This window comes from Prionailurus viverrinus, chromosome D1, assembly GCF_022837055.1.
Source record: "Prionailurus viverrinus isolate Anna chromosome D1, UM_Priviv_1.0, whole genome shotgun sequence".
Classification (NCBI taxonomy): Eukaryota; Metazoa; Chordata; class Mammalia; order Carnivora; family Felidae; genus Prionailurus; species Prionailurus viverrinus.
Window position 1 is genome coordinate 12,495,516 of NC_062570.1, and position 25,125 is coordinate 12,520,640.

At 40.0% G+C, this 25,125-nt stretch overlaps 1 protein-coding gene across 1 annotated transcript; it reads left to right on the forward strand.

The window, feature by feature from the left end:
* The first annotated feature begins 1,970 nt into the window (after positions 1-1,970).
* Positions 1,971-12,460, forward strand: REXO2 (RNA exonuclease 2). The gene is made up of 7 exons (XM_047877630.1): positions 1,971-2,181; positions 3,216-3,299; positions 6,259-6,336; positions 6,951-7,062; positions 8,506-8,614; positions 9,986-10,039; positions 12,002-12,460. Exons 1-7 carry the CDS (start codon positions 2,035-2,037, stop codon positions 12,129-12,131), a joined length of 714 nt encoding a protein of 237 aa, XP_047733586.1. The 5' UTR covers positions 1,971-2,034; the 3' UTR covers positions 12,132-12,460.
* Positions 12,461-25,125: the final 12,665 nt, after the last annotated feature.

The following is a 25,125-nucleotide window of genomic DNA, read 5'->3' on the forward strand; positions in this document are numbered from 1 at the left end:
ACAAGATTTCTTAGCGCTATAACCTTGCTGTTAGTTAACAAAAGCAGTTTTTATAGGATCCAAATAGAACTGAGAAAGCAAAGTCTCTGAGCAAAATAGTGTGGAAAAGAGAAATAAATTATTGAGTCCACTATGGGATGAGGCTGCCTTCAAATATTAGGGTCCCATGTTCTTATGTCTGTCCTCCTTATTTACATGGTGTGGATTTGTGATTTTGGAGCGTTTGCTTTTGGGATGCTAATCTTTAAGACCACCAGTGTAATGATATTGTACACAAAACCCAATAAGCTATTAAGTCTCCTTACATTATAGCGCCAATCACCTAAAATGGGTCTTTCTTGTTATAAAGTAAATTGCTACGAAAACTTAAGTTTCAAAAATGTCCACACATAATTTTAACTACACATCGTTTTAAAATTAAGGTCATAAATTTTCAGAATATAAGTTCTTAAATCTAAATAGCATTTTCTAATTTGAAATTTCTAAGAAAACTGAACAGTGTTCCGGGGAACTTTGAAAACACAAGTGTTCTGTGAAAGTTTAAAGAAATAATAATACTTTAGAATGATGATAAAAAGCCCAATTGGTAAAAGTTTCTGTACTTCAACGGATTCTACTTTCTATGAATCAAGGTAAAACTGAGGGGGGGGGGGGGGGGAAGGAAGAAATGTAGCCTATCTCTTATAAGGTAGGCTACAAATGAATAAAAAGCTACAGCGAAACAATGTGACTCATCATGCAATGCATTTATAATATATACACATTGTGCACAATAAAAATCTTTATAAGTATACAATCTGTGCACACAATTTTGTTTCCATATGCCCGAGCAGGTGGGGGGTTGGCTGAAGGTGGCATCCAGCACGCTACAGTATCCTTACAGCTCTGATGAGGCAACAAAGTTTCTCTCTCACAAAACCAGCTCACCGGGTACGAATTACTATGCGATGGACCACAAGCTCCGTAATTAGTGTCAATATGGCTTTCAGAAAAAAAAAAAAAAAAAATGTAGAGGCTATAATTCCAGGCTGAGATCAATGTTTGCGACAACATTGCACTCTGCACAACGAATTTGCTACTGTATAGCAAAACTTTAAGGGATTCCTGCAATTTGACACTACAAGGTGGAAAGGTCCTGTTGGTGACCATCTTTGCTCCTGGAAATGATGGAAACTGTAGCTATGCCCAGAGGAGATAGCAGATACTTTGATCAAAACCAAAGCAGATTTCAGACCAGGCAGAGCCGTTTTTAGTTCATTTTAATTTGCTGCAGATTCGTTATAAAAGGACAAGATTTAAACTTGGAGGGACTTGTAAGAGTGGAGCAGGACGTCTTCATTAGCACTGATACACCACAGCTGAACTGAAACACGGACCGCCTCCCTTCACAAGGAATAAGGAGCAACCCTTTGCCAAGGAAGTCTTATTGAACACCTAATACATGCTAAGTGATCACTGATACAAGATCTCAAGGATTTCTAATGGATTTGACAGTGGAATTGGCCTTCTGGCCTAAAAATAGCACACCGCCCTGCTGCATGACGTCAACGAGAAAAATACCCTGCGTGGAGGGGCAGGTAAGTAACAAGGTTGGGGGTGGGAGGGGGAGAGGCAAAAAGAGGAAAGATCTGTTTGAAAAAGTATATGTATACATGTATAAATAGATAACCTTATCTCCCTTGACCAAACAAAGTAAGAGACTTCTTTCTCAACCAGGCGGCTCGCAACTAATCCAAACTCAGGAAATAACTCTGTGAAACGAATAAACTTAGTTCTGAAAAACATGCGCGTCCAGTAACATCCGAAAACACGTGGCGGGGGTGGGGAAAGCGGTCGGAACACCAGGCGAGACTCCAAATACCATCATCCCTTTCGGCAGCTAAGCCGGGCTGCTCACGGCGAGCCGGCGCACTGGATGCTGGGACTTGTGGTTTTCGCTCCTGCGCCTCCCCGCGGGTTTGCGACGTTTAGCGACCATCGCGCCTGCGCCAGCGCCGGCTGAGAGGTTGGGGCCGTGGCGGCTCGTGCCGGGTGATGCTAGGCGGCTCCCTGGGCTCCAGGCTGTTGCGAGGTGTGGGTGGGAGTCGCGGGCAGTTCGGGGCGCGGGGTGTCAGCGAAGGTGGCGCAGCCATGGCGGCAGGGGAGAGCATGGCTCAGCGGATGGTTTGGGTGGACCTGGAGGTGAGTGCGGTCGGCGGGGCGGGGGAGGGGGGGGTGAGGGGAGGCGAGTGGGGTTCGGCGCGGAGACCGAGTAGCTGAGCCTGTCCGCGGACGGCGGCGGGTCTCTGGGTCTCAGGTGTGGCAGGTGAGCGCCGCCGGGCTGCGGGCTGCGCGGGGCAGGTCGGCAGGCTGGACTCCTGTGGGTGTTGGGGACCGTGGTGGACTTGTGGGGTGTCTTTTCAAAAGGGAAGAGTCATCCATATGGCTGCATCCCGCTCCCTCCCCCCGCCCCAACCCCCGAACTCCGCTCGGGTGTGACCTCCCTAACGCTTTGGTCCTTCTGGGCTTAGGGTCACCGGGGTGGGGGGTTGGGGCAGCGGCTGTGCCAGCCTCCACACTCCCCTTCCGCAGCCTTATGGGACCCTAGGTTGTTCGAGCTGGACGGGACTCCGGAGATGACTCAGCCTTACCTCTCATGCCATAAAGGAGAAAACTGAGGCCGAGAGAGAGAGTTCGTCCCATTCAAGGTCATGCTGTTAGGGTCTCACTTGGGACTAGAACCTACTTTTGATCCCTTTAGGTTTTCCAAACCCATGCCGAGGACTCCCCCCTCCGCTGAATCTGAGTTTTCTTATATATGAAATGGGGGGGGGGGGGGGGGGAGTGGTGTTTAATAACCGTGCTTTCTCCATTAGATTGTGGTCAAGATCAAGTGGTGTAATTAATGTGAAAACTTTGTAAGCTGCAGAGATGTAGCGATTTGAGTTGCCTAACTCTTGACCAGATTGAATGGTGTCAGCCCTCAATTTTGCTGACTTTGCATCTGTCCTACAGTAGAACCGGGGTGCCTCACATAAAGTAGGCCCTTGGTAAATATTTATTGAATAAATGACTCATGTTTAGTGCTTGGAGGGCTTGCCCGGGAAGCATCATTGTCTCTTTTATCCTGGCTATGGGAGATGAATGGACTATGTTTGGGGGGATTCCAGTTAAACAAAATTGGGTGAAATAGAGATTTGGTTCTGTGTGTGTTACATATTTACTTTTGATTGCAGATGACAGGATTGGACATTGAGAAGGACCAGATTATTGAGATGGCGTGTCTGATAACTGACTCTGATCTCAACATTTTGGCTGAAGTAGGTGATGCCGTGTAATACAGTCATACTATTTGGAGTGTATTGGAAATCTAAATCGTTGTTTCCCCATCTCTTTATGTGAAAAATAGGAAACCTGAGGCCCATATATAGGTTAAGTTCCAAAGTAATATGCTAGGTCATGGTAGGGTTGGTTGTAGAACCAAAGTAGTCTCTCACAACCTATTTAGTTTTCAATATTCCATGCACCAAATGGCAAAGGGAATTGCTCTCGACCCTACTGTGCAGCACGCACATTTCTAACTGCTTTACGTGTACGTACTCTCAGTCCTCATAGCGACTGCAAGGTAGGAGATTACCCTCATTTTCTAGAGGAGGATGTTTTGGCAGGGATCTTGGGTAATTTGCCCAAGGCCACCTGGCTTGTTATTGGGGGAGCCAGGAGTTTCACCCAGGCATTTGAAGTAAAGAACTTGTAACCAACCAGACAACCAGCTGTTGTCTCATCAGGATTAGTGCCTCATGCCAAACTGTCATCTTTGTATCATCACCTTAATTTTAACTTGAGTCTGTATGTCCACTTTCGGCCTTCTCCACTAGGATGTGTGGTTACCTAGATCTATATTCAGATTTTAGAATTTGGTGATGCAGAATCGGCATATTCTCCTCTTGATGTATTGGGCATGATTCACATGCTGCTTTTAACCGAAACATTAAGCAAAACAACACACCTGTTGCCCTTTGGCCCCTTGTGAAGGATTTGAGAAGTGTGGGAGAGAGCTTCTGATTGGTAGACGGTGAAATCCTGCTCTTGAATTGGTCCTTGGTCTCATACTGTCAGCAGTTTCAGAGGTAGTAAGAAACTCCAGGAACACAGTAGGGATGCTTGTGGAAAAGGCGGTTCTGTTAAAGTCAGTTCCCTGAGGGTGGTAGTGATGTGCTACTGACATTGGATACATTTCATAAATCTCCAGTAAGACCTCTACTTATCTTGGTAGGTAAGAGACGGGAGAAGGCATTTATAGATGAATTACTACTTTAGTGGAGTACCAGGCACACATCCTCGAGTACCTCTTAATACATCAGCTGGAGGAGAATCATGAGACTTTGTGTTTCTCATCATAACAACTAGCTCTTTTTTTTTTTTTTTTAACTTTATATAAATACAGTTCTGTGTTTTGGGTTTTTTTTTTTTTTTTTTTTTTTTTTTGTCACTTGGAATTTACTGCAAATGAATAGTGAAGCGAAGTGTCTTTATTTTGTCAGCCCTCCTTACTCTTGGCTGAAGAAGAGTTTTTCCCTTAGTCTGTTGATATAATGTGAAATACTGACAGTTTAATGGACCAGTTAGTTAATATGTACCCTGGAGGAAATTTGGGTCTGTATTCACACAGCTGCAGATGACCGTGGCATTTGTAAATAGACTCAGTCAGATGAGGATAAGAATGTTAAAAAAAAAAAAAAAATGCTTATGGACTATTGGCACTTAAGTGTCATTTCTGTGGAAAATATGTTTTATTTTTGTATATGAGTCTGAGGAAAAAGTTTTATGCTGGTAGAGGAAAAAACATCCTACCCTGAAAATTTTTCTGTAGATAGTGCAGGGTTCTGAGCCGGGACCTAGAATAAGTTATAGAGCCTTAGATTAATAGTTTGCTTTTCCCATCAGAGTTTGTTAGAATTGCTTTTTTGTTTGTTTAATGCTTGTTTTTTTTTTGTTTTTTTTTTTTTTTTTTAACAATAGGAGGGTTTTGTGTGTGTGTGCGTGTGTGTGTGTGTTGTGTGTATGTGTTTTAATATATGTAATCAGTGAATTTTTTGCTTCTTGGAGATTGCCTTTACCAGTTTTCTTGTTTGGCTGAAAGTCCTTGTTAGTTGTAAGATGTCTAATAGTCAAATTCCAGCCTTTTCTCTCAGTGATTACAAACTATTTTTACCACTTTAATTGTAATAATACCTTGGATTCATAGAGTACTTTTCTTCCAAAAAGCTTCAGAAACTTTGATATCTATAATTTCTTTTATCCTGTTAAGCAGCCCTTTGAGGGAAGGGGGGCGGTTTGTTATCTCCATTGTACAGAGACACGACGCCCAAAATGACCTGTTTTAATGCCACAAGTGAGGCTTCTGTTTCTGCTGGGACTGTGTCTGAGACACTCAGAAGTTGAATGTTCTGTTAAATGGAGAGGAGAATTAGAGGGCCACGTGTTTTTTTCCCCCCCAGATGTTACCAGTTACCCTTTTAACTTTTTGATATAAAAATATCATTAAAATTCAACAGTGTAACTTTGTCTAAAGTGTGTGTCTAGTCAGCTGTTAGTTTTTTGCCCCTTTCTGCTGCTGTCTCCTACTTCCCAAACTCTGTGTACTTTCTTGATACTTTGTATGCATATACAAATGTGTGTATTTTTATTTATTTGTTTTTATCCAGCATAAATGAAATCACATGCACATACTTGCTGTTGTGCAATTTGCTTCTTTCACTTGGCAATATAGACACTTTCCAAATTGAACTCCTAATTAAAGGTTGGCAAGCTTTGCTAAAAAAGACTGAATAGTAAATATTTTAGGCTCAGAGTGCCACATACCTGTCACATGTTTGTTTGTTGTACAACTCTTCGCGATGTAAAAATCATTCTTAGCTCACTGGTTAAAAAAAAAAAAAAAAAAAAAAGAAAGAAAAGAAAAAAGCCAAAGGTCAGGGCTGGGTTTGCTGACCTTTGATAGGCAACTACTGTCTTCTTATTAGGCATTTCACTCATCTGAGGCATGCGTGTGTATGTGCGTTTGTGTGTGCGTGCGCACGCGTGTGTGCATTCCTTTTCGCCATCGTACACAGTACTGGCATGAATGAGGACCACTTAACAGAGATAACAAAGGGCCCTCATCTCTTTCTCTGCTAGCTGTGTGTTTAATCCTCATAAAGTGAGGTTAGACTTTACCTCAGACACCAAGGTTGTCCCTGTTGATTCTGGATGACTAATGGCTTTTCCCATCCACAGGGTCCTAACCTGATTATAAAACAGCCAGATGAGTTACTGGACAGCATGTCAGATTGGTGTAAGGAGCATCATGGGAAGGTAACATTACCAAATAACAGGAGTGCTGCCTTGGGGATCAGTAACAAGCGTGTTGCTCCCACATCTGAATCCTATACCATTGTTGGATGGGATTTTAAAAAGGGTTAGAGGAAGATTGCTTGGCAAGCCTGGGAGACCACTTGCTTGTTTACCTGTCATCTTTGGGACCTGTCGAGATCATCTTCTCCTGAATGTTCTCTCTTTTCCTCTCCTGCATTCAGTCTGTCGCGAACGCATTGCGGATTGTCAAGTATTGCTCAAGTCAGTCTTTTGGATAAGGTTAGACGTCAACTCTCAGAAAAGGGGGAATGCTGCTCTCCTGTTCATAGTTGTTTCTTCCCAGAGCTTATATCCTCGGACTCTGAGCACCGTCTTTTCTGACTGTGTGGAAATGCTATTAACAATCAGGAACATAGCCTTTTGGGCCTGGATTCTTTAAGAAAAAAAAAAAAAAAAATCAGTGCAAGGATGGCAGTTTCACTTTGAACTTGAGCTTTACGAATAGTCCATCTGTGGTTATATTTGCCCATTTTAGAAGTGAAGTTTCATTTCTGGATGCCTTTGAAAACTGACTTGATGTGTTTCTGGTGGGGGCTGGGGATTCTCTCTTGCAGTCTGGTCTAACCAAGGCAGTGAAGGAGAGTACAATGACATTGCAACAGGCAGAGTATGAATTTCTGTCCTTTGTACGACAGCAGACTCCTCCGGGGCTCTGTCCGCTTGCAGGTAAAATCCGATCCTATGTATATCTCGTAGATAGTCTTCCATTGTGGTAGTTCAAGAGACCGCAGTTCCAGAAAGATCCACTAAGACCATCATGCCTTCTACTTACCCTGATTTAGAGTATACATCTTAATTTTGTGTTCTGTTTTCCTTGTGTACGTTATAACATGAGTATTGGAAAAATACCCTGAAACCCAGTGTGAGATTGAGGGCACACGGACTTAATAAAATTTTCCCTCCTATTTTTACTATGGGAAATTTCATATGTGCAGAAAAGTGGGATTTATAATGGTTAACCTTGTGCCATGTATGTTTTGGACATTTGAAAGTAAATTGCAGGCATTCTGAAACCTCATTTCTCAATACTTCATTAAGCATTTCCTTTTTTTTTTAAATATGAAATTGATTGTCACATTGGTTTCCGTACAACACCCAGTGCTCATCCCAACAGGTGCCCTCCTCAATGCCCATCACCCACTTTCCCCTCCCTCCCATCCCCCATCAACTCTCAGTTTATTCTCAGTTAAGTATTTCCTAAGAATAGGGATGTTTTCTTCGGTAGCCACAATGTCATTATCACATTTAAGGTAATTAAAAATAATTCAGTAACATCATTTGATATCTAGTCCACGTGGAAATGTCTAATTGTTTTTGAACCAGGACTCAATCAAGACTCATGCACAAGTTTACCTGTTTCTCCCCGCCCACCCTTCCCCCATCATGCTCCACCCCGTGTGACATTGACTCTTTAAAGAGACCAGGCCAGTTCTAGGTTTTGAAAGCACTGCCATTGTCAGAGGACAGTTAATGGTCTGTGGAGATGCGTTTGTATTTGTATATGTGAATTGTTGTGATAGCTTATGCTTTCCTTGAATTTCATTAAAAAGTTCTGACATTAAGTACTAGAGCATATGTTGTATATGTAATCTCCCTCTAGCTAGTGTCGTTGGTGTCTATTTTAAAGTACGTATTTAAAATTTAGTGTTTTTAATATAAATTACTGTATGGAAACACGAATATGGATATGATTTGTTAAAATTGGAATGTGAATAAAGGTTTATTTACTTAATGTGATTCAGTTAAGTTTTTAGTGTTAGTAGTGTGGATTTCATGACACGGGAGAAAATTTGCACATCTGGTATGATCTGAAAAAGTAACGAATAGATGTGTGTGTTAAGTATGTGGAGTGGTAGATTTATCCTTTTTTTCCGGAGAGAGGCCATTAATAAATTTACCTTGAGCCTGACTAAGTACTCAGAAATCTGCACTTGTAACCTAATCACATGCCCTCAAACCTGATTTAGAGATTTTGAGATGCTTTTAGGAATTGTTTAAATTTAAAAAAAAAAAAAAATCCTTTCCATTTCAAAAATAGTTAATGAGTTTTTATATCCTGTTGTATATTGCTAGAAATACACAGATGCGGTATGCTTGGTGTCTTTCTAGGAAATTCAGTTCATGCAGATAAGAAGTTTCTTGACAAATACATGCCCCAGTTCATGAAACATCTTCATTATAGAATAATTGATGTGAGCACTGTTAAAGAACTGTGCAGGTAAGGGCTATATTTAGGATCCATTGAATTGCCCCATTTAGCATGTTTTAATTGAGAATTTGTGGAAAGTAATTGAAGAGAACTCTAGAACTTGAGGGTGCCAGGTGGGTGTGCAACATTGTCCCTCGCTCGCTGGGACAGTTCCTTAATTGATTCTGGACTGGTAAGAATTGCGAGGAATGATGCCAGAAATCTTCTGTATAAATTTCGTTAGTTGAGAAAACGTGTTGAGCACCCATCCTGTGCCACGCGTTGGCCTGTGTGCTGGGAACATACAGATGAAAAGCCTTTAAATAGCTTAGAATCTAGTGGGGTGACAGATGTGTAAAGCACACACCCTCCAAATATACTCTATGATGACTCCTGTCGTGGAAATGTGCATAGAGAATATCGAGGGCACAAGGGGGAAGGAGCCCTGAAATGTACCGGATTGAGGAATGGGAAGTCGGGGAAAGCTTTGCATAGGAAATAAGTTTTAAGTTGATATTTAAAGAAGAGTGGACGTTTTCTAGGCATCTAGGTGAGGTGGGAAGATTCTTTAGAATGGGCACAAGTATGAAGAAATAGAGGCACAGGAAGATACGGGCAAAATATAGTTGAGGCCTTACAAACACTTCACTGATGCTGGAGGGCAAAGCATGATGTTTGGCAAAGGTGGGAGGTGAGGCCATTTGCAAAGGGCTTGTATGCCTTGCTGAGATGGTTAACATTGTAAGGGATGGGTTCCTTTAAAAAAGTTCAAGTAGAGAAATGAGTGATAACAATTAGATCATTCTGATTAGAAGGTGGCAAGAAAAGAGGGAGATCAGAAAGGAGGCTTTTCCCTCATCCTGGAGAGAGGAGAATGAGCAAGGGAAATGGCATTTGGGTGGCAGAGAAGGGTACGGAGATAACATACCTGAGAACATCCCTTGGCACGGTATCGAATGAACGAAGGAGTGGGGGAAGGAAGAGCGGTAAAGCAATTCTAGTGTTTCTGGTTTGGGCAGTTAGGCAGTTGGTGGAACTGTTCAAAGATAAAGGGGAAGATAGGGAAAGCCGATTTGGTGGATGGGAGAAGGGAGGCCTTGAAGATAAGCGTGGTTTTATATATGTCGATTAGAAGTGTGATGTCCAGCAGGTGGTTGGCTATCCATGACCAACTGGGGGAGGGCTGAGATGGCGTGAATCTAGGAATCTTACACATTGACGAGCTTGCCTAAAGAGAATATCTAGGGTGAAGCGTGGGTGGAAGAGAGCGTCCCGGGCAAGGAGGCAACTTGATAGTTGACCCAAATGCCTTTTTCCATGTTGATAAATTGCTTGAAGGAGGTAATTATCCAGTATATTTGAGACAGTTTCCTTTGAGAGTTCCGTTTTTGCTGTGTATAGACGCTGGTATCCAGAAGAATATGAATTTGCACCAAAGAAGGCTGCTTCTCACAGGTAAGTTTGGGTCCTTCCAAGAGCTTGGCTATCTGACAAGCACATAACTCTTGAACTCCTGACTGCCTACAATAATGTCTGTTCTCTGCTCTTGTTTTCTTGGGGGAAAAATAAAGGTCCACCAGCATAAAGACAACTTTCTTTTGCTAAGATGATCTGGAGCTCTGTTCAGGATTCTGTTGTTCCATTCTGAGATATGTAGCATCGTATGTCTTTTTTGCAGTTTTAAAACTTTCAGATAGCTTAGTGTGTAGGTATGATGAAACAGTCTATAATCTTTCTAGTAATGAGCAATATTAATATTCCTCCCAGCAAGAGCATGAACTTGTAGCCATTTGAAATTAATTACAACACTTTGTGGACAGTTGTATTAACATAGCCTAACTTTGATACTTTTTAGTTTTTCAGATCCTTTCTTTTATGTCTATAGACTTAGGCCCCGGAACCAAAGAAATTTGAAGATCTTGTTTGTCTAGTGTCCTGTACTTATTGGCTCTTTAAAAAAGTTTGTTTTTTTGTTTGTTTTTTTAAATTTTGTCATCATTCAGGAGGAACATAAGATTTTGACGGGGGATTTAGCAGGCAGCTTCTAAGTGCAGCATTTGGTTCATTCCTTTATGGAGTCCCCACCATGTGCCACGCCCAGTTTTAGGCAAACAGACCAAATCCCTGCTCTAGAGAGTGTGGCGTTCTAGTGTTTTTTGGGGGGTAGGGATTAAATGGGCTACAGCACAATAATACAGGTTTAGAATACCTTATCTGAAACAGGGTTTGATGTCTTTCAGATTTCAGAATTTTTCAAGCTTTAGAAAGGTAATAGTGTATCTGTAGTGGTTATGATTTTATAACATGCCTAACAAGGTCAGAGGAAGCATCCCCTGATCAAACACATTGATATTTCTGCAGTGAAACATAGGGATATTCACACCAAATAGCCTAACTACTGAGTATGAATAGCCTTGTATCAAGATTAATCAGGTTTTGCCACATAGTGAGTCATAAAAGTACTTTGGGTTTTAAGATCTTTTATGGACTTAAGTGTTGTGGATAAGATGTTGTATACCTTGATTTAGTCAGAGGCTTTATTTTTGATGGTTTCAGCTGTCCACTGGATATCCAAGACCTGGGAAGAAAGCAGAACTGTTAGGTTAGCCACAATAACCGCCGTGAAACTCCTGCTCTAATGTTTGTGCAGTTTATTCTCTAGAAGAGGCCCTTGGCTTATCATTCAGGGCTTACTGATTGACTTGCACACTGTTCTAATAATCTCGGTTACCCGATTTCTCAAGCTATGGCAGACGAGAAACAGCATGTTGGAGAAGAGAGGCTGTTAGATGGAGTCAGGGTGCCACTGGTTATAACACAAATCTCCACCAGAGAGAGAAGTAGATCTTTTATGGTTAGGTGCTGTCTGGTGATCGATGTGCATTATGACTGAGTCACGAGTTATGTTTGAGCATGCCAGTATATATTTGGTGTAGGGATGTCATTAAGTATTGCACAGTGTTTCCCAGACTTTGTTCCATGAGCTGTTAAGGAGTGTTCCACAAATGTGGCCGATTCAGTTTTAGAAACACCGTGTATGTAGTACAGCCTCCCTTTGGAAATTCGCGGTACACATGGGTACATGAAATGCTTTGCAAAGAACTTCAGACAAGGAATATTTGACCTAGATTTTCAACTAAACTTACTTGACCCCAGAGTTCTTTTTTCCCCATGGAACCCCCCACCATTTTCTAGGACAGTTGGGGAGACTTTATCATCTGATATATTTTAGAAAAATATTTTTAAGCAAACTTATTTTTTATTAGATGAAGCCCTTAAATTTGCTTTATTGAAATGTTCCTCTTCTTAATGATATCAGATAGTGGCATTTACAGTAATACCTGTTCTTAAGTTCTTTAGTCCATTGCTCGTAACCTCCGTGGACATTTCAGTTCAGCGTGATGTGTTTGCTTGTAGGGCACTGGATGACATTAGCGAAAGCATCAAAGAGCTTCAGTTTTACCGCAATAACATCTTCAAGAAGAAAACAGATGAGAAGAAGAGGAAAATTATAGAAAATGGGGAAAATGAGAAGACCGTGAGTTGATGCCAGTTCTCACACTGCCAGCACGTAGTTCTCTGGAAAAGCAGCTGCTGGCGGTTTTGTTTCATTTTGTTTTCTGTTCCTGCTGATTGCTTGGTACAGCGCCTTCTTTCAGTTACCTTGCGTCTCCAGATTATCCAAACAGACAGCACCTGAAATCTTACTTTTCCCCTAACACTCTGTTTTCATTTATGACACAGCAGCTCCTTTGTAAGTACCGGGTCATGTCCATCCCTTGGTACATATCTGCATTTGCTTTTAGACCATTTCTTTTGTTTAAAATAATAATAATAATAAGAAGAATAATAAAGCTAGTTCTATTGAAATGCAAACCTTTTTGTACCATCTATTCTTTCATAGTTTGATTACTGGAAGGAAAGTGGTGGCGTTTTCTAAGTGGTATGGCTAATGTTTCAATTCTCGTAATGACATTAGGGATGGATTAACTCTCTTATGTTAAACAGGAAGTGAACTTGTTCTGTCTTGCTTCATACATCAAGACTAGAATAACTGGAGATAGACCCAGAGAAGCAAATTTCATTGTTACAGTTACCAAACTAACAGAGCTCTGCAGTAGCTACTTGTAACGGCGTCCAAGAAATTCAAGTCAGTCGTCCCACAGGGATTCTGTAAGTAATAACTAAGGTTTATTGAACAGATACTGTGTGTAAGGCAATCACTGCGAGTTTTGTGGAACGTCGGCTGCCCTAGGTTTCATGGTCAGTAAGTATTTGAGAAAGGATTTCAGTCTGAATATGCTAACTCTGGATTTGCCTATTTTACAGCACGATGCTAAGGTGAATCCTTAGCCAGAGGCTATATCAGAATCATCTGTCTGTAGAACACAACTCATTCTGACAAACTCCTCTTAAGGCAAGAAATCAGAATTGGGAAAGGCCTACAGGTGATTTCTGCCTGACCTAGAGAACCACTGTACTTGAACGACTTTCCATGGCAGACTCAAATTGCATTTCTAAGTCCATTATGGTCATTATGTGAACATAGGTAGCAGTGTGATCCTAATGTGTGAAAGTTGCAGGTAAAGAAGTCACTAGAATGTAGAACAGAATTATCATAACTTTATTTACCAAGTTGTTTGAGCTTTGCAACAACCTTATGAGTGGCGAAAGCCTTTAGTGTAACTTTTTCCAAATGAATAAGTTAATTCTCAAATTCATAAGTGCAGTTAAGTGTAAGCTGATGAAAACATAAGTCTGCTGACTTTTCTGACCAGTGTTCTTTCTGCGGTCTGGAGTAGCATGGGTTTCAGCCTATGTGCCGACTTCAGTGGTTTGGACGACAGGATTGTGTGATAGTTGAAGACAGGGTTCTTGAATCAAACTCTGGCTTCAAACCCGAGCTCTGAGACTTACTGAGTGGCTCTGCCAGGTTCATTTCTGTAAGCCTTAATTTTTTTTATTTATAAAATGAGAATGATGGTACCCAACTCAAAGAATAATGTTAGAATGAAATACTTCTCTTATTGTTCTGGGCTCAGTGCTTGGCGTGCAGCGAGCACGCGTGATAGCTAATGCCGAGTGAAGGTGCTGTGATTGATGAGCTATGGTGGTTGGGGGCATTACTGTAAATCGGTATTCACTCAAATGACCTATGACTGACTATATGCTGCTGAAGATCGTTTCACTACCAGTGTGACCTTGCCTCGTCTTCGGGCTTCCAGCTGAAATTTGGCAAGAGAGTCTTTGTCCTTACTCAGCTCTCAGGAACGTTACAGATTCTAGTGCAAGGATGGGTATGTAAACACTGGGCTTGAGCAACGTTCATAGGAAGCAGGTTAATGGTTTGAGCCCTACTGTTTGGCTTTCTTAAGAATCTTAACTCCTGGTGTTCATTTTAAACCTTCCATCACGTAAGTGACCCTGCTCACCGATTTAATCCTCTGTTCTTTATCTCCATAATGTCGCAGTGTCTCCTCCTAATGGAGCGAGCACACGTTAAGTTTTAGCAAAATAATTGGCAGCCTGGGAGAGGAGCAAATCTGGTCTGCTGCAGGTCTGTATGAAGGCATGATGGTTCAGTGATTTGTTCATTATTTATTAGTCGGCTTTAAAAAAAAGAAGAAGAAGAAATTTAAATTTGTAGTGCTGGTAACTGATTTCACAGGGGATTCCTGAAGCTATGAAGTAATTTCTGTGAAATGAACTGCCATGCAAATTGGTTTAAATATATCTACAGCCTTAAGAATGATCAGTATGTTTGTTGAGCAGAGTTTGCTGCTCCAGTGCTCCTGAGGGCTTTTCATTTGGTGGTTCTTCGGGCTGTGCTATAATTACCCTGCAAGCTATATTCTTAGGATTATTCAGGTATATATCCCCTGCATTAAACTCCTGAGGTGAATGAATTAGTACAGTGGTGATAGTCTCCAGTCAGCATTCCTTGAGTGCTCATGGTAATCTTGCCCTTAGAGTGAGTGTATGGGCAGGAAAGACACCTTTTTTTTCCAGTGGCTTAGCCATAGGAGATAAGAATGCAGCCTGAGACACCTGTGCTTCCTCATTTACAAAACAGTAGATCTCTTTATCAATAAACCAGTTAACAAATTCGTAGGGGAAATTGATAGTTTCCTTTGGGAGAAGTGGTGTTCTCAGATACGTAAGCCTAAAAGAAAAAAAAAATCAAGAATAGCTAGTTGTAATGTTCATGTGCAATTTTGTCGTTCAATAAATTTTGATATATTGATTGCCTTGTGATAGTGCATGAGAGTCTTAGGTACACTCGGGTGTTTACATCTTGAAAAATTAATAAGCAGCAGGGACAGTGGAGAATTGATTTTTAGGATAAGCCATTTGTAGCAGATTGATGGAAGCAAAAGCTGTTAATGTATGTCTTTTGATGAGGCAAAAACTAATGCTGTATACTTTGATATGTGCTGTATGTCTGTTGTGAGTATTGAGTTTTGGTTATGTGAACAAAGCCTTTTAATTTTATGTGGCTCCTGATTTATTCCACAGCCGTGGTGGTAATGTAAATGAAGAGTTTCTCCCTAGTTGAGTATTTTGTACTGAGTAGAGGAATACTTGAAATTTTCTAGGAGGACAGATCTTCAGTCTACTCGACACACACAGAAGGGTTACTGTGTATGGATATTTAGCTTGACAGTGGTTTTTTCACAATGTATACATATATATAAAAATACAAAGATGTACCCCTTCAATATATCATTACTGTGTGTCAGAGATCTTAATAAAGTTGCTGATAGGTATATGTTTTAAAGGCTGCCAAAAAGAAGGGATTTATAAATCTCCATTCCGCCAGAATGCAGACAGACAGAAGAGTTGCTTTCATAACTGACTTGTCACGTTGAGTGCATCTGACCTGAGACTTGACTTGGCCTCCAGGATAATTTAATCCGTTTAGTTTTGCTCATGAGTTGTAATACCACTGGTATTCTATGATACAGAAAACAAGAGTCTGTCATTTAGAAATAAGCCCTTGGAAATGGGAAGGTTGGGGAGTGTGGACCAAAAACACGTTCCTGTGCAAATGAAATCCTGCCACCGGCAGCCTGTGGAATCTTTGGGGACCCACGATAAGTTGCACAATTTGGGCTGCATAACAATATGAATGTGCAGTTGACCCTCGAACAACACGGCGCTTGGGGGCGCCAACCCCTGCCCAGCCAAAATCTGCATATAACTCTTTACTGCCCCACAACTTTACAAATAGAATCTCTAGAGGTCACTTTTTGTTGCAGAACTCATGCAGGGATGTTGAGTGCCACACAACATTCTACGTGGATACTCGCACTGCTGGAGCTCACCACGATAGCCAAGATAGCTGCGGAATTACCACAGTAGTACAGTTTTATGTGATTATGATTTAATACCTTCATACAACTATGGATGGTGCTGTGTACAACCTGTAAGTGTGTAGGTGTTGACAATTTTAACTTTTTATAATAGATTTGTATACATTTTGTGGTAGTAAAGGATGAAAACTACGTATATTTTACGCATTTGGGACATAACTTTTTCTTAATTTTTTTCATGTTTGTAGGCTATGCAGTTCACTTGTGAGTTATTTCAAATTGTCACAAATCTCGAAAAATTGTCCAACATATTTATTTCAGTATAAGCGGACATGTGTTGTTCAAGAGTCAACTGTACTTAATGTCACTGAACTCTCTACACTTACGGCAAAAATGGTAAATTTTAGGTATATTTTACCACACACACACACACACACACACACACACAAAGATGAGTAACTTGACACAACCCATTTTCAGAATGATCCTGTCTGAGGACCAATGTGTGGATGAAAGCCGGCCTGGAGGAGCTGAGCTTGGGGACGAAGTTGCCCCTTGGGAAGAAGAACTTCTTCCCTGGTTTGGAATGGCAGGAAGTGGACAGTTTAGGGAGCTGCGTTCTCTTAGGTGTGCATCCAGGTGCCATAAGGGATGGCTGTTATAATTTACGGACAAAGGAAATTTGACAAATACTCTTTAGGAGCATCCGGCCCTCTTCCCGCCACGTGAGGTGGCAGAGAGATGCTTCTGCTTCCTGAGTCAGCTGGACGTCCTGTGCATTCACGGAGGCTGCCCTGGCGTCCAGGCCTGTTTTGCTTCTGAGGGAAACCTTTTCCACTTTTCATTCTGCCTCACCAGCTCTCTGCCCTGGGCAATAGGATTCACTGTTAAATTAGGGACTGTATCCAGTAAATACTTTGATTCTCCCTTGGTTGTACTTTGTCTGCCCAGGTCATTCATTTATTTTTCTTACACACTTGTGTACTATTCTAGGGGTTCTAAACCACTTTATTCTACCTTCTACCTTATTCTGTCCTTAGCGTGCTTCGTGAGATAGGTCGATAGGGTAGCCCCATCATTTTATGTTCGCATTTAACAACTAGCAGAAAGCAGTTTCGGAAGAAAAGTAGGACAAATGTTGGGAGACATGGTGAAGGGAATTCCTAGCCATCCCTAGAAGGGAATAGGGGCAAAGGGAGCGCCTGTTAGAACTATGTGTTAAATAGAAGCTTCCAGAAATGTCTGGTTGGCATTACATGTTCCAGGGCCTGCTCATGCTAGAAAACCTTGTTTTTTTCCCCTCAGACTGTCAGTGTTTGTTTTACACGGTTTTGGTTTTATAAACAGTAAAAATGTTAAGTTATTCTTAACTCTCTCTAGAGATCGCCAACTTTTATTTTGCCAGATGAGGATGTTAAAAATACCACCTTCTATCCATCATTTCATAAAAGAAAAGTCATTTTAAAACCTAACAAAGGTACGTACTTTCAAGATAAGGGACAGGTACTTTAAGTGGAATACATTTAGCTTTGTGAAAAATCCAATTGTGTCCTTGTTTTCATTGTACTTTAGATTGATTAAAAAACACACCATTTTCATCCTTGGCCTGTATCAGTTCCCAGATTGGAGTTTGGGAATCACTGGTGTATTTATGCATGGGACATCTGTCCAAAGCACTCCTGGAAGAGAGAAGAGAGAAAGAAGGTACATTCTATACTACCCAAATAATTCTTTTTTTTTTTTTTTTTTTTGACAGCTATTAAGTGAAAGGGATTGAAAGATGGGCAAAAAGACTTGCCGTGGTCTATATTGAGGTGAAGTTGTGGGATGGGTTAATGATCAGAACATCAAAGCAAGGGCTTTGTCCATGTGTTTTATTCTATTCTTGATCTTGTACAGTCTTTCCAGGTGATTCTCGGAATGCTGTGAATTCTTTTGTTATTGGAAACTTTGTTTTTCCAGTTTTGACATTCTGAAATTGTTTTTGTGTGACCTTTAGCTACAAAGTCTTTGATGTTCAGACACTGACTTTCTGCAGACGGGTGGGGACAGGTACGAGTTTTAAAGTTATTTGAGTTTCAGACAAAGCCTCAAAAGTTAAAAAAATAATTTCACTCGAAGTAAATCCCAAATCTAGTTTCTAAAGTTTGAAGAATATAGGTAAATGTTTCCTGTGTTTAACACTGGTTTTTGAGAAAAGCGTGACAACTACTTTTAAATACTGAGCTTCTGAAAGACCCTTGGATATGCAGTGTTACAGATCATTGATAAAAATAGTTCTAAAATTAGGTGGGAGAATGGTCCATGCTTTGGGAGGGGTTTTCTTCTCTGGAAATACACAGCTTCCACTGCCTAAATGTGATAGCATACCTCCATAGTTCTAGAGAATTAAATTAGCTCTTATTTAGTTGATAGTGAGAAAATGACAATTTTATGAATAAAAATTTTTTACGTTTTTTTTTTTTTTAATTTTTTTTTCAACGTTTATTTATTTTTGGGACAGAGAGAGACAGAGCATGAACGGGGGAGGGGCAGAGAGAGAGGGAGACACAGAATCAGAAACAGGCTCCAGGCTCTGAGCCATCAGCCCAGAGCCTGACGCGGGGCTCGAACTCACGGACCGCGAGATCGTGACCTGGCTGAAGTCAGACGCTTAACCGGCTGCGCCACCCAGGTGCCCCTTACGTGTTTCAATACATGTGTTGAAAATTCCGATTGTGCTGTTTGTTTCCTTATGAGGTATACTTGCACACAAAGCGTTAGGCTACAGAGTCAGGTATACAACACAGTGACTTCACAACACGTTACTTGGTGCTCTCTCTAAGTACAGCCACCCTCCGCCCCCACATAATGTCATTACAGTACTTTCCACTATATTCCCTATGCTGTACTTTTCATCCTCCTGCCTTATTTACTATATAACCGGAAGTTTGTACCTCCTAATCCCCTTTATCTGTTTTGCCCATTCTCCTACCCAACTCCCCTCTGACAGCCGTCTGTTTGTTCTCTGTATTTGTCTTAGATTCCACACGTAAGTGAAATCATATGGTGTTTGTTTTTCTCTAACCTGTTTCACTGAGCCTAACACACTCTAGTTCCATCCATGTTGTTGCAAATGGCAAGATCTCTTTTTTTATGGCTAAGTAATACCGTTGTGGATGTATATACCACATCTTCTTTATCCACACATCTATCAGTGGACACGTGGGCTGCTTCCATATCTTGGCTATTGCAAACAGTGCTGCAGTAAACATAAGGGTGCATATATCTTTTAAAATTAGTGTTTTCTTTTTTTTTTGAAGGGGGGATGTTTTCTTTGGGATCCGGTAGAATTACTGCATCATGTATTATTTTTCCTTTTAATTTTTTGAGGAACCTCTGAACTGTTTTCCACGGTGGTTGTACCAATTTGCATTCTCACCAACCCTGCGCAACTGTTCCCTTTTCTCTACATTCTCACCAACACTTGTTATTTCTTGTCTTTTGTTTGCTAGCCGTTCTGACAGGTGTAAGGTGATGTCTCTATGATTTTGGTTCGCATTTCCCTGATGATTAGTGATGTTGATCATCTTTTCGTGTGTCTCTTGGCCATCTGTATGTCTTCTTTGGAAATATGTATGTTGAGGTGCTCTGTTCATGTTTTAATTGGATTGTTTCTTTTTTTGGTGTTGAGTTGTATAAATTCTTGATATATTTTGGATATTAACCCATTAGTGGATATATCATTTGCAAATATCTTCTCCCATTCAGTAGTTTGCCTTTTTATTTTATTGTTGGTTTCCTTTGCTGTGCAAAAGCTTTTTATTTTGGTGTAGTCCTAATATTTTTGCTTTTATTTCACTTGGCTCAGGAGACAGATCCATAAATATGGTGCTAAGGCTAATGTCCAAGAGATTACTGCCCTTGTTTTCTTTTAGTGTTATGGTTTCAGGTCTCCCATTTAGGTCTTTAACTCCTTTTAAGTTTTTTGTGAATTATGGAAGAAAGTGCTCAACTTTCATTCTTTTGCGTGTAAACTGTCCCAGTTTTCCCAATACCAGTTTTTGAAAGGACTGTCTTTTCCCTCTTGTATCTTTTTGCTGCTTATGACCATAAGATTGTGGGTTTATTTCTACGTTCTGTCCTGTTCTGTTCATCTGTTGTTGTTGGTGTTTTTTTTTTTGTTTGTTTGTTTTTGTGCAGTACTAAACTATATTGATTATTGTAACTTTGCAGTATATGTTTAAATCTGGGATTGCGCTTCCTCCAGCTTTCTTCTCTTTCAAGATGGCTCTGGCTGTTCAAGATCTTTTGTGGTTTCATACAAATTTTGGGATTATTCTAGTTCTGTGAAAAATGTATTGGTATTTTGATAGGGATTTCACTGAATCTGTAGATTGCTTTGGGTAGTGTGGACATTTTAATGATATTTGTTTCAATCCATGAGCATGGTATATCTTCCCATTTATTTGTTGTCTTCAATTCCTTACATCCATGTCTTGGCGTTTTCAGAGTACAAGTCTTTGACCTTCTTGGTTAAATTTACTCCTAGGGGGTATGTGTGTGTGTGTGTGTGTGTGTGTGTGTGTGTGTGTGTGTGTTTGTGCAATTGTAAATGGGATTGTTTTCTTAATTTCTCTTTCTGTTAGTTCGTTACTAGTATATAGAAATGCAAGAGATTTCTGTATATTAATTTTGTATTTGGCAACTTTACTGAATTTGTTTTGATAGGGTTTTGTTGTTGTTGTTGTTGTTGTTCTTGTTGTTCTTGTTGTTGGGGTCTTTAGGGTTCTCTGTGTGTAATCATGCCATCTGCCCTCAGTGACAATTTTACTTCTTCATTACCAGTTTGGATGCCTTTTATTTTTTCTTGTCTAATTGCTGCAGCTAGATTGAATGCAGTGTTGAATGAAAGTGGGGAGAGCGGACATCCTTGTCTTGTTCCTGATCTTAGAGGAAAAACTTTTAGTTTTTCACCATTGAGTATGATATTAGATGTGGATTTTTCATATGTGGTCTTTGTTGAGTTATATTTTCTCTAAGCCCACTTTGTTGAGAGTTGTTTTTTTTTTTAATCATGAACAGATGTTATATTTTGTCACAAGCTTTTTCTGCATCTGTTGAAATGGTCATGTGGTTTCTATCCTTCTTCTTGTTAATATGATGTATTACATGGATTTGCAAAATTGAAACCACTCTTACATCCTGGAATAAATCCAGGTTGGTTGTGGTGAATGACCCCTTTAATACATTGTTGAATGTGGTTTGCTGATAACTTGTTGAAGATTTTTGTATCCATGTTCATCAGGGATATTGGCCCACAGTTTTCTTTTTCTTTTGTCTGGTTTTGGTTATTAGAGTAGTGCTGGCCTCACGAGGATGAATTGCGAAGTTTTTATTCCTCTTCTATTTTTTGGAATAGTTTGAGAAGAATAGGTATTAACTCTTCTTTAAATGTTTCTAGAACTCACCTGTGAAACCATATAGACCTGTACTGTGGTTTGTTGGGAGTTATTGATCACCAATTCCATCTTGTTACTAGCAGTCAGTCTGTGCAGATTTTCTATATCCCTTCTTGATTCAGTTCTGGAAGAGTATATATTTCTAGAAATTGATTTGTCCAATTTGTTGATATTTAATTTTTTGTAGTACTCTCTTAGAATTCTTTGTGATTCTGTATTTGTATCCACATTTTTTTTTCTTCCTTCCTTTCTGATTTTGAATCCTCTCCTTTTCTTGGGGCGCCTGGGTGGCGCAGTCGGTTAAGCGTCCGACTTCAGCCAGGTCACGGTCTCACGGTCCGTGAGTTCGAGCCCCGCGTCAGGCTCTGGGCTGATGGCTCAGAGCCTGGAGCCTGTTTCCGATTCTGTGTCTCCCTCTCTCTCTGCCCCTTCCCCGTTCATGCTCTGTCTCTCTCTGTCCCAAAAATAAATAAACGTTGAATCCTCTCCTTTTCTCGATGAGACTGGCTACAGGTTTATCCAATTTGTTTGTCTTTTCAAAAAACTAGCTCATGGCTTCACTGATTTTTTTCTAATTTTATTGTCTTTATTTCATTTGTTTCTGCTCTAATCCATATTATTTCTTTCCTTCTATTGGTTTTATTTCCCCTTTTTCTGGTCCCTAGGTGTGAGGTTAGCTTGTTATTTGAGCTTTTTCTTGTTGCTTGAGGTAGGCTTGTATCATGATATATATGCCTCTTAGAACTGCTCTCAATGTCCCAAAGATTTTGGACCATTGTGTTTCTATTTTATTTGTCTTCATGTATTTTTTCATTTTTTTTTTAATTGCTTCATACCCATTGGTTGTTTAGTATCTTGTTGTTTAACCTCCACATCTCTGTTTTTTTCTAGTTTTTTTCTTTGTAATTGATTTCTAATTTCATATTATTTTGGTTGGGAAAGATGCTTGATGTGATTTCAATCTTAAATTTATTGAGACTTGTTTTGTGGTCTACCATATGATAACCCCTGGAGAATGTTTCATGTGGCCTTGAAAGGAGTGTGTATTCTGTTTTGATTGGAATGTTCTCTATGTAGCTCTTCTAAGTCCATCTAGTCTGATAAGTTATTCAAAGCCACTGTTGTCTTGTTGATTTTCTGCCTGGATGATCTATACACTGATACAAGTGGGATGTTAAAATTCCATCTTATAGTTGTTTTACTGTCAGTTTCTCCCTTTATGTCTGTTAATTTTTGCTTTATATATTTAGGTGCTTCTGTGTTGGGTGCATAGATATTTATAATTGTTAATTTCTCTTGTTTGATTGACCCTTTTATCACTATGTTCTGCCCTTCTTTCTTTGTATCTTGTTACAGTCTATTTTGTCTGATGTAAGTATTGCTACCCTGGTTCCCCCCCCCCCCCCCCCCGCCCCCTTCTATTTGCATGGGATATCTTTTCCCATCCATTCACTTTCAGAGTCTATGTGTCTGTAGGACTTCAGTTAGTCTTTTTTGTGCAGCATATGAATGGGTTATTTTAAAAATCCGTTCAGTTATTCTGTGTCTTTTGATTGTAGCATTAAGTCCATTTACATTTAAAGTAATTATTGATAGTTATGAACTTCTTCTCATTTTGTTGTTTTTTGGTTGTTTTTGTAGTTCTTCTCTGTTCCTTTCTTCTTTTATTCTCTTCCTTTGTTGTTTGATGCCTGTCTTTAGTGTTGTACTTGGATTTGTTTGAATGTATTTTTGCATATCTATTTATAGGTTTTTGTTTTGTGGTTACCACTGGATTCATATATGACGTCCCATGTTAGTTTCATGGTTGCTTAAGTTCAAACACATTGTAAAAACACTGAATTTATACTCCCCCTCCAAGTTTTTTGTGTATGATGTTATATTTTATATATCTTTATTTTGTGTATTTATTTTGATTGATTTTTGTATATATAATTGCTTTTCCTACTTTTGTTTTTTAACCTCCACACTGGCTTTGTTTTGTTAGTGGTTAAGATACTCTCTTTACTACATGTTTGCCATTACCCGTGAAATTTTTTTCTTCATAATTTCTTATACTTATGTCCTCCCATGCCCCCCCCCCCCCCCCTTTTTTTTCTCATTTAAAAAATTCCCTTTGACTTTACTTGTAAAGCTGGGTTAGTGGTGATGAACTCCTTTAGGTTTTGTCTGGGAAACTCTTGATTTCTCTCTCATTTCTGCATGATAATCTTGCCATATTGAGTATTCTTGGTTGTAGGTTTTTTATTTCTCTCAGCACTTCAAATATTTCATGCCACTCCCACTTGGCCTGCAAAGTTTTTGCTGTAAGATTAGCTGATAAACTTAGGGGAATTCCCTTGTATGTAGCAGTTTGCCCCTTTTGCTGCTCTTAAGATTCTCTGTTTTTTAATTTTTACCATTTTATTTATTATGTATCTTACTGCAGACCTCCTCAGCTTCATCTTGTTGGGGATCTCTGTGCTTCCTGGGTTTGGATGTCTGTTTCTTTCCGCAGAATAGGAAAGTTTTAAGCTATTATCTCTTCAAATAAGTTGTCTGCCCCCTTCTCTCTCCTCTTTCTGGGATCCCTATCATGTGAATATTAGTATGCTTGGTGGTTTCACAGAGGTTCTTTAACATGTTCTCAGTTTTATAAATCATTCTTTTTAAAAATTTTTTTATTTATTTTATTTTTTGATTATTTAAAAAACTATTTAAATTCAAGTTGGCTAACCTACAGTGTAGTATTGGTTTCAGGAGTAGAGCCCAGTGATTCATCTCTTACATATGACGCCCAGTGCTCCTCCCAACAAGTGCCCTCCTTAATGCCCATCACCCATTTAGCCCACCCACCTCCCCTCCAGCAACCCTTAGTTTGTTCTCTGTATTTGAGAGTCTTTTATGATTTGCCTCCCTCTCAGTTTGTAACTTTTTTCCCCTTCCCTTCTGCCATGGTCTTCTGTTAAATTTCTCAAATTCCACATATGAATGAGAACATGCGATATCTGTCTTTCTCTAATTTCGCTTAGCATAATACTCTCCAGTTCCCTCCATGTCCTTGCAAATGGCAAGATTTCATTCTTTTTGATTGCCAAGTAATACTGCATTGTATATATAAACCACATCTTTATCCATTCATCTGTTGATGGACATGTGGGCTCTTTCTGTACTTTGGCTATTGTTGATAGTGCTGCTATAAAAAAATTTTTTTTAGTGTTTATTTTTGACAGAGACAGAGTATGAGTGTGGGAGGGGCAGCGAGAGGGAGGCAGACACAGAATCTGAAGCAGGCCTCAGGCTCTAAGCTGTCAGCACAGAGCCCTACACGGGGCTCGAACTCATGGACCATGAGATCATGACCTGAGCTGAAGTTGGATGCTCAACCGACTGAGTCACCCAGGTGCCCTGATAGTGATGCTTTAAATCCTTTTTTGTTGCTGTTGTTCAGCTTGGCTGCTGCTTCTTTACTTTGTCCTCCAGATTCTGATCTGTTTTTCTGCATCCTCTAATCAGCTTTTGATTCCCTCTAGTGCATTTTTCTTTTTAGCTACTGTATTCTTTGGGGTCTGACTGGTTATTTTTTTATATTTTCTCTTTGTTGAACTTTTTACTGAGCTCACTCCTTTCTCAAATCTCTTATTTTTATGACCATTACTTTGAGCTGTTTATCTGGCATAGTGCTTATCTCTGTGATTTTGTCCTGTTTGTTTCATTTGGGACATACTCCTCTGTCTCCTCATTTTGTCTAACTCTGTTTCTGTGTATTAGGTGGGTCAGCTCTGTTCCCTGCCTTTGAAAGCGGGGG

What these genes read in the sequence shown, in the direction of transcription:
- REXO2 (XM_047877630.1), top strand. Translation starts at nt 2,035, where the DNA reads ATGCTAGGCGGCTCCCTGGGCTCCAGGCTGTTGCGAGGTGTGGGTGGG. An exon ending in TGGTTTGGGTGGACCTGGAG is followed by an intron (nt 2,182 to 3,215) that starts GTGAGTGCGGTC and finishes TTTTGATTGCAG; the next exon opens with ATGACAGGATTGGACATTGA. An exon ending in AAGAAGGCTGCTTCTCACAG is followed by an intron (nt 10,040 to 12,001) that starts GTAAGTTTGGGT and finishes GTTTGCTTGTAG; the next exon opens with GGCACTGGATGACATTAGCG.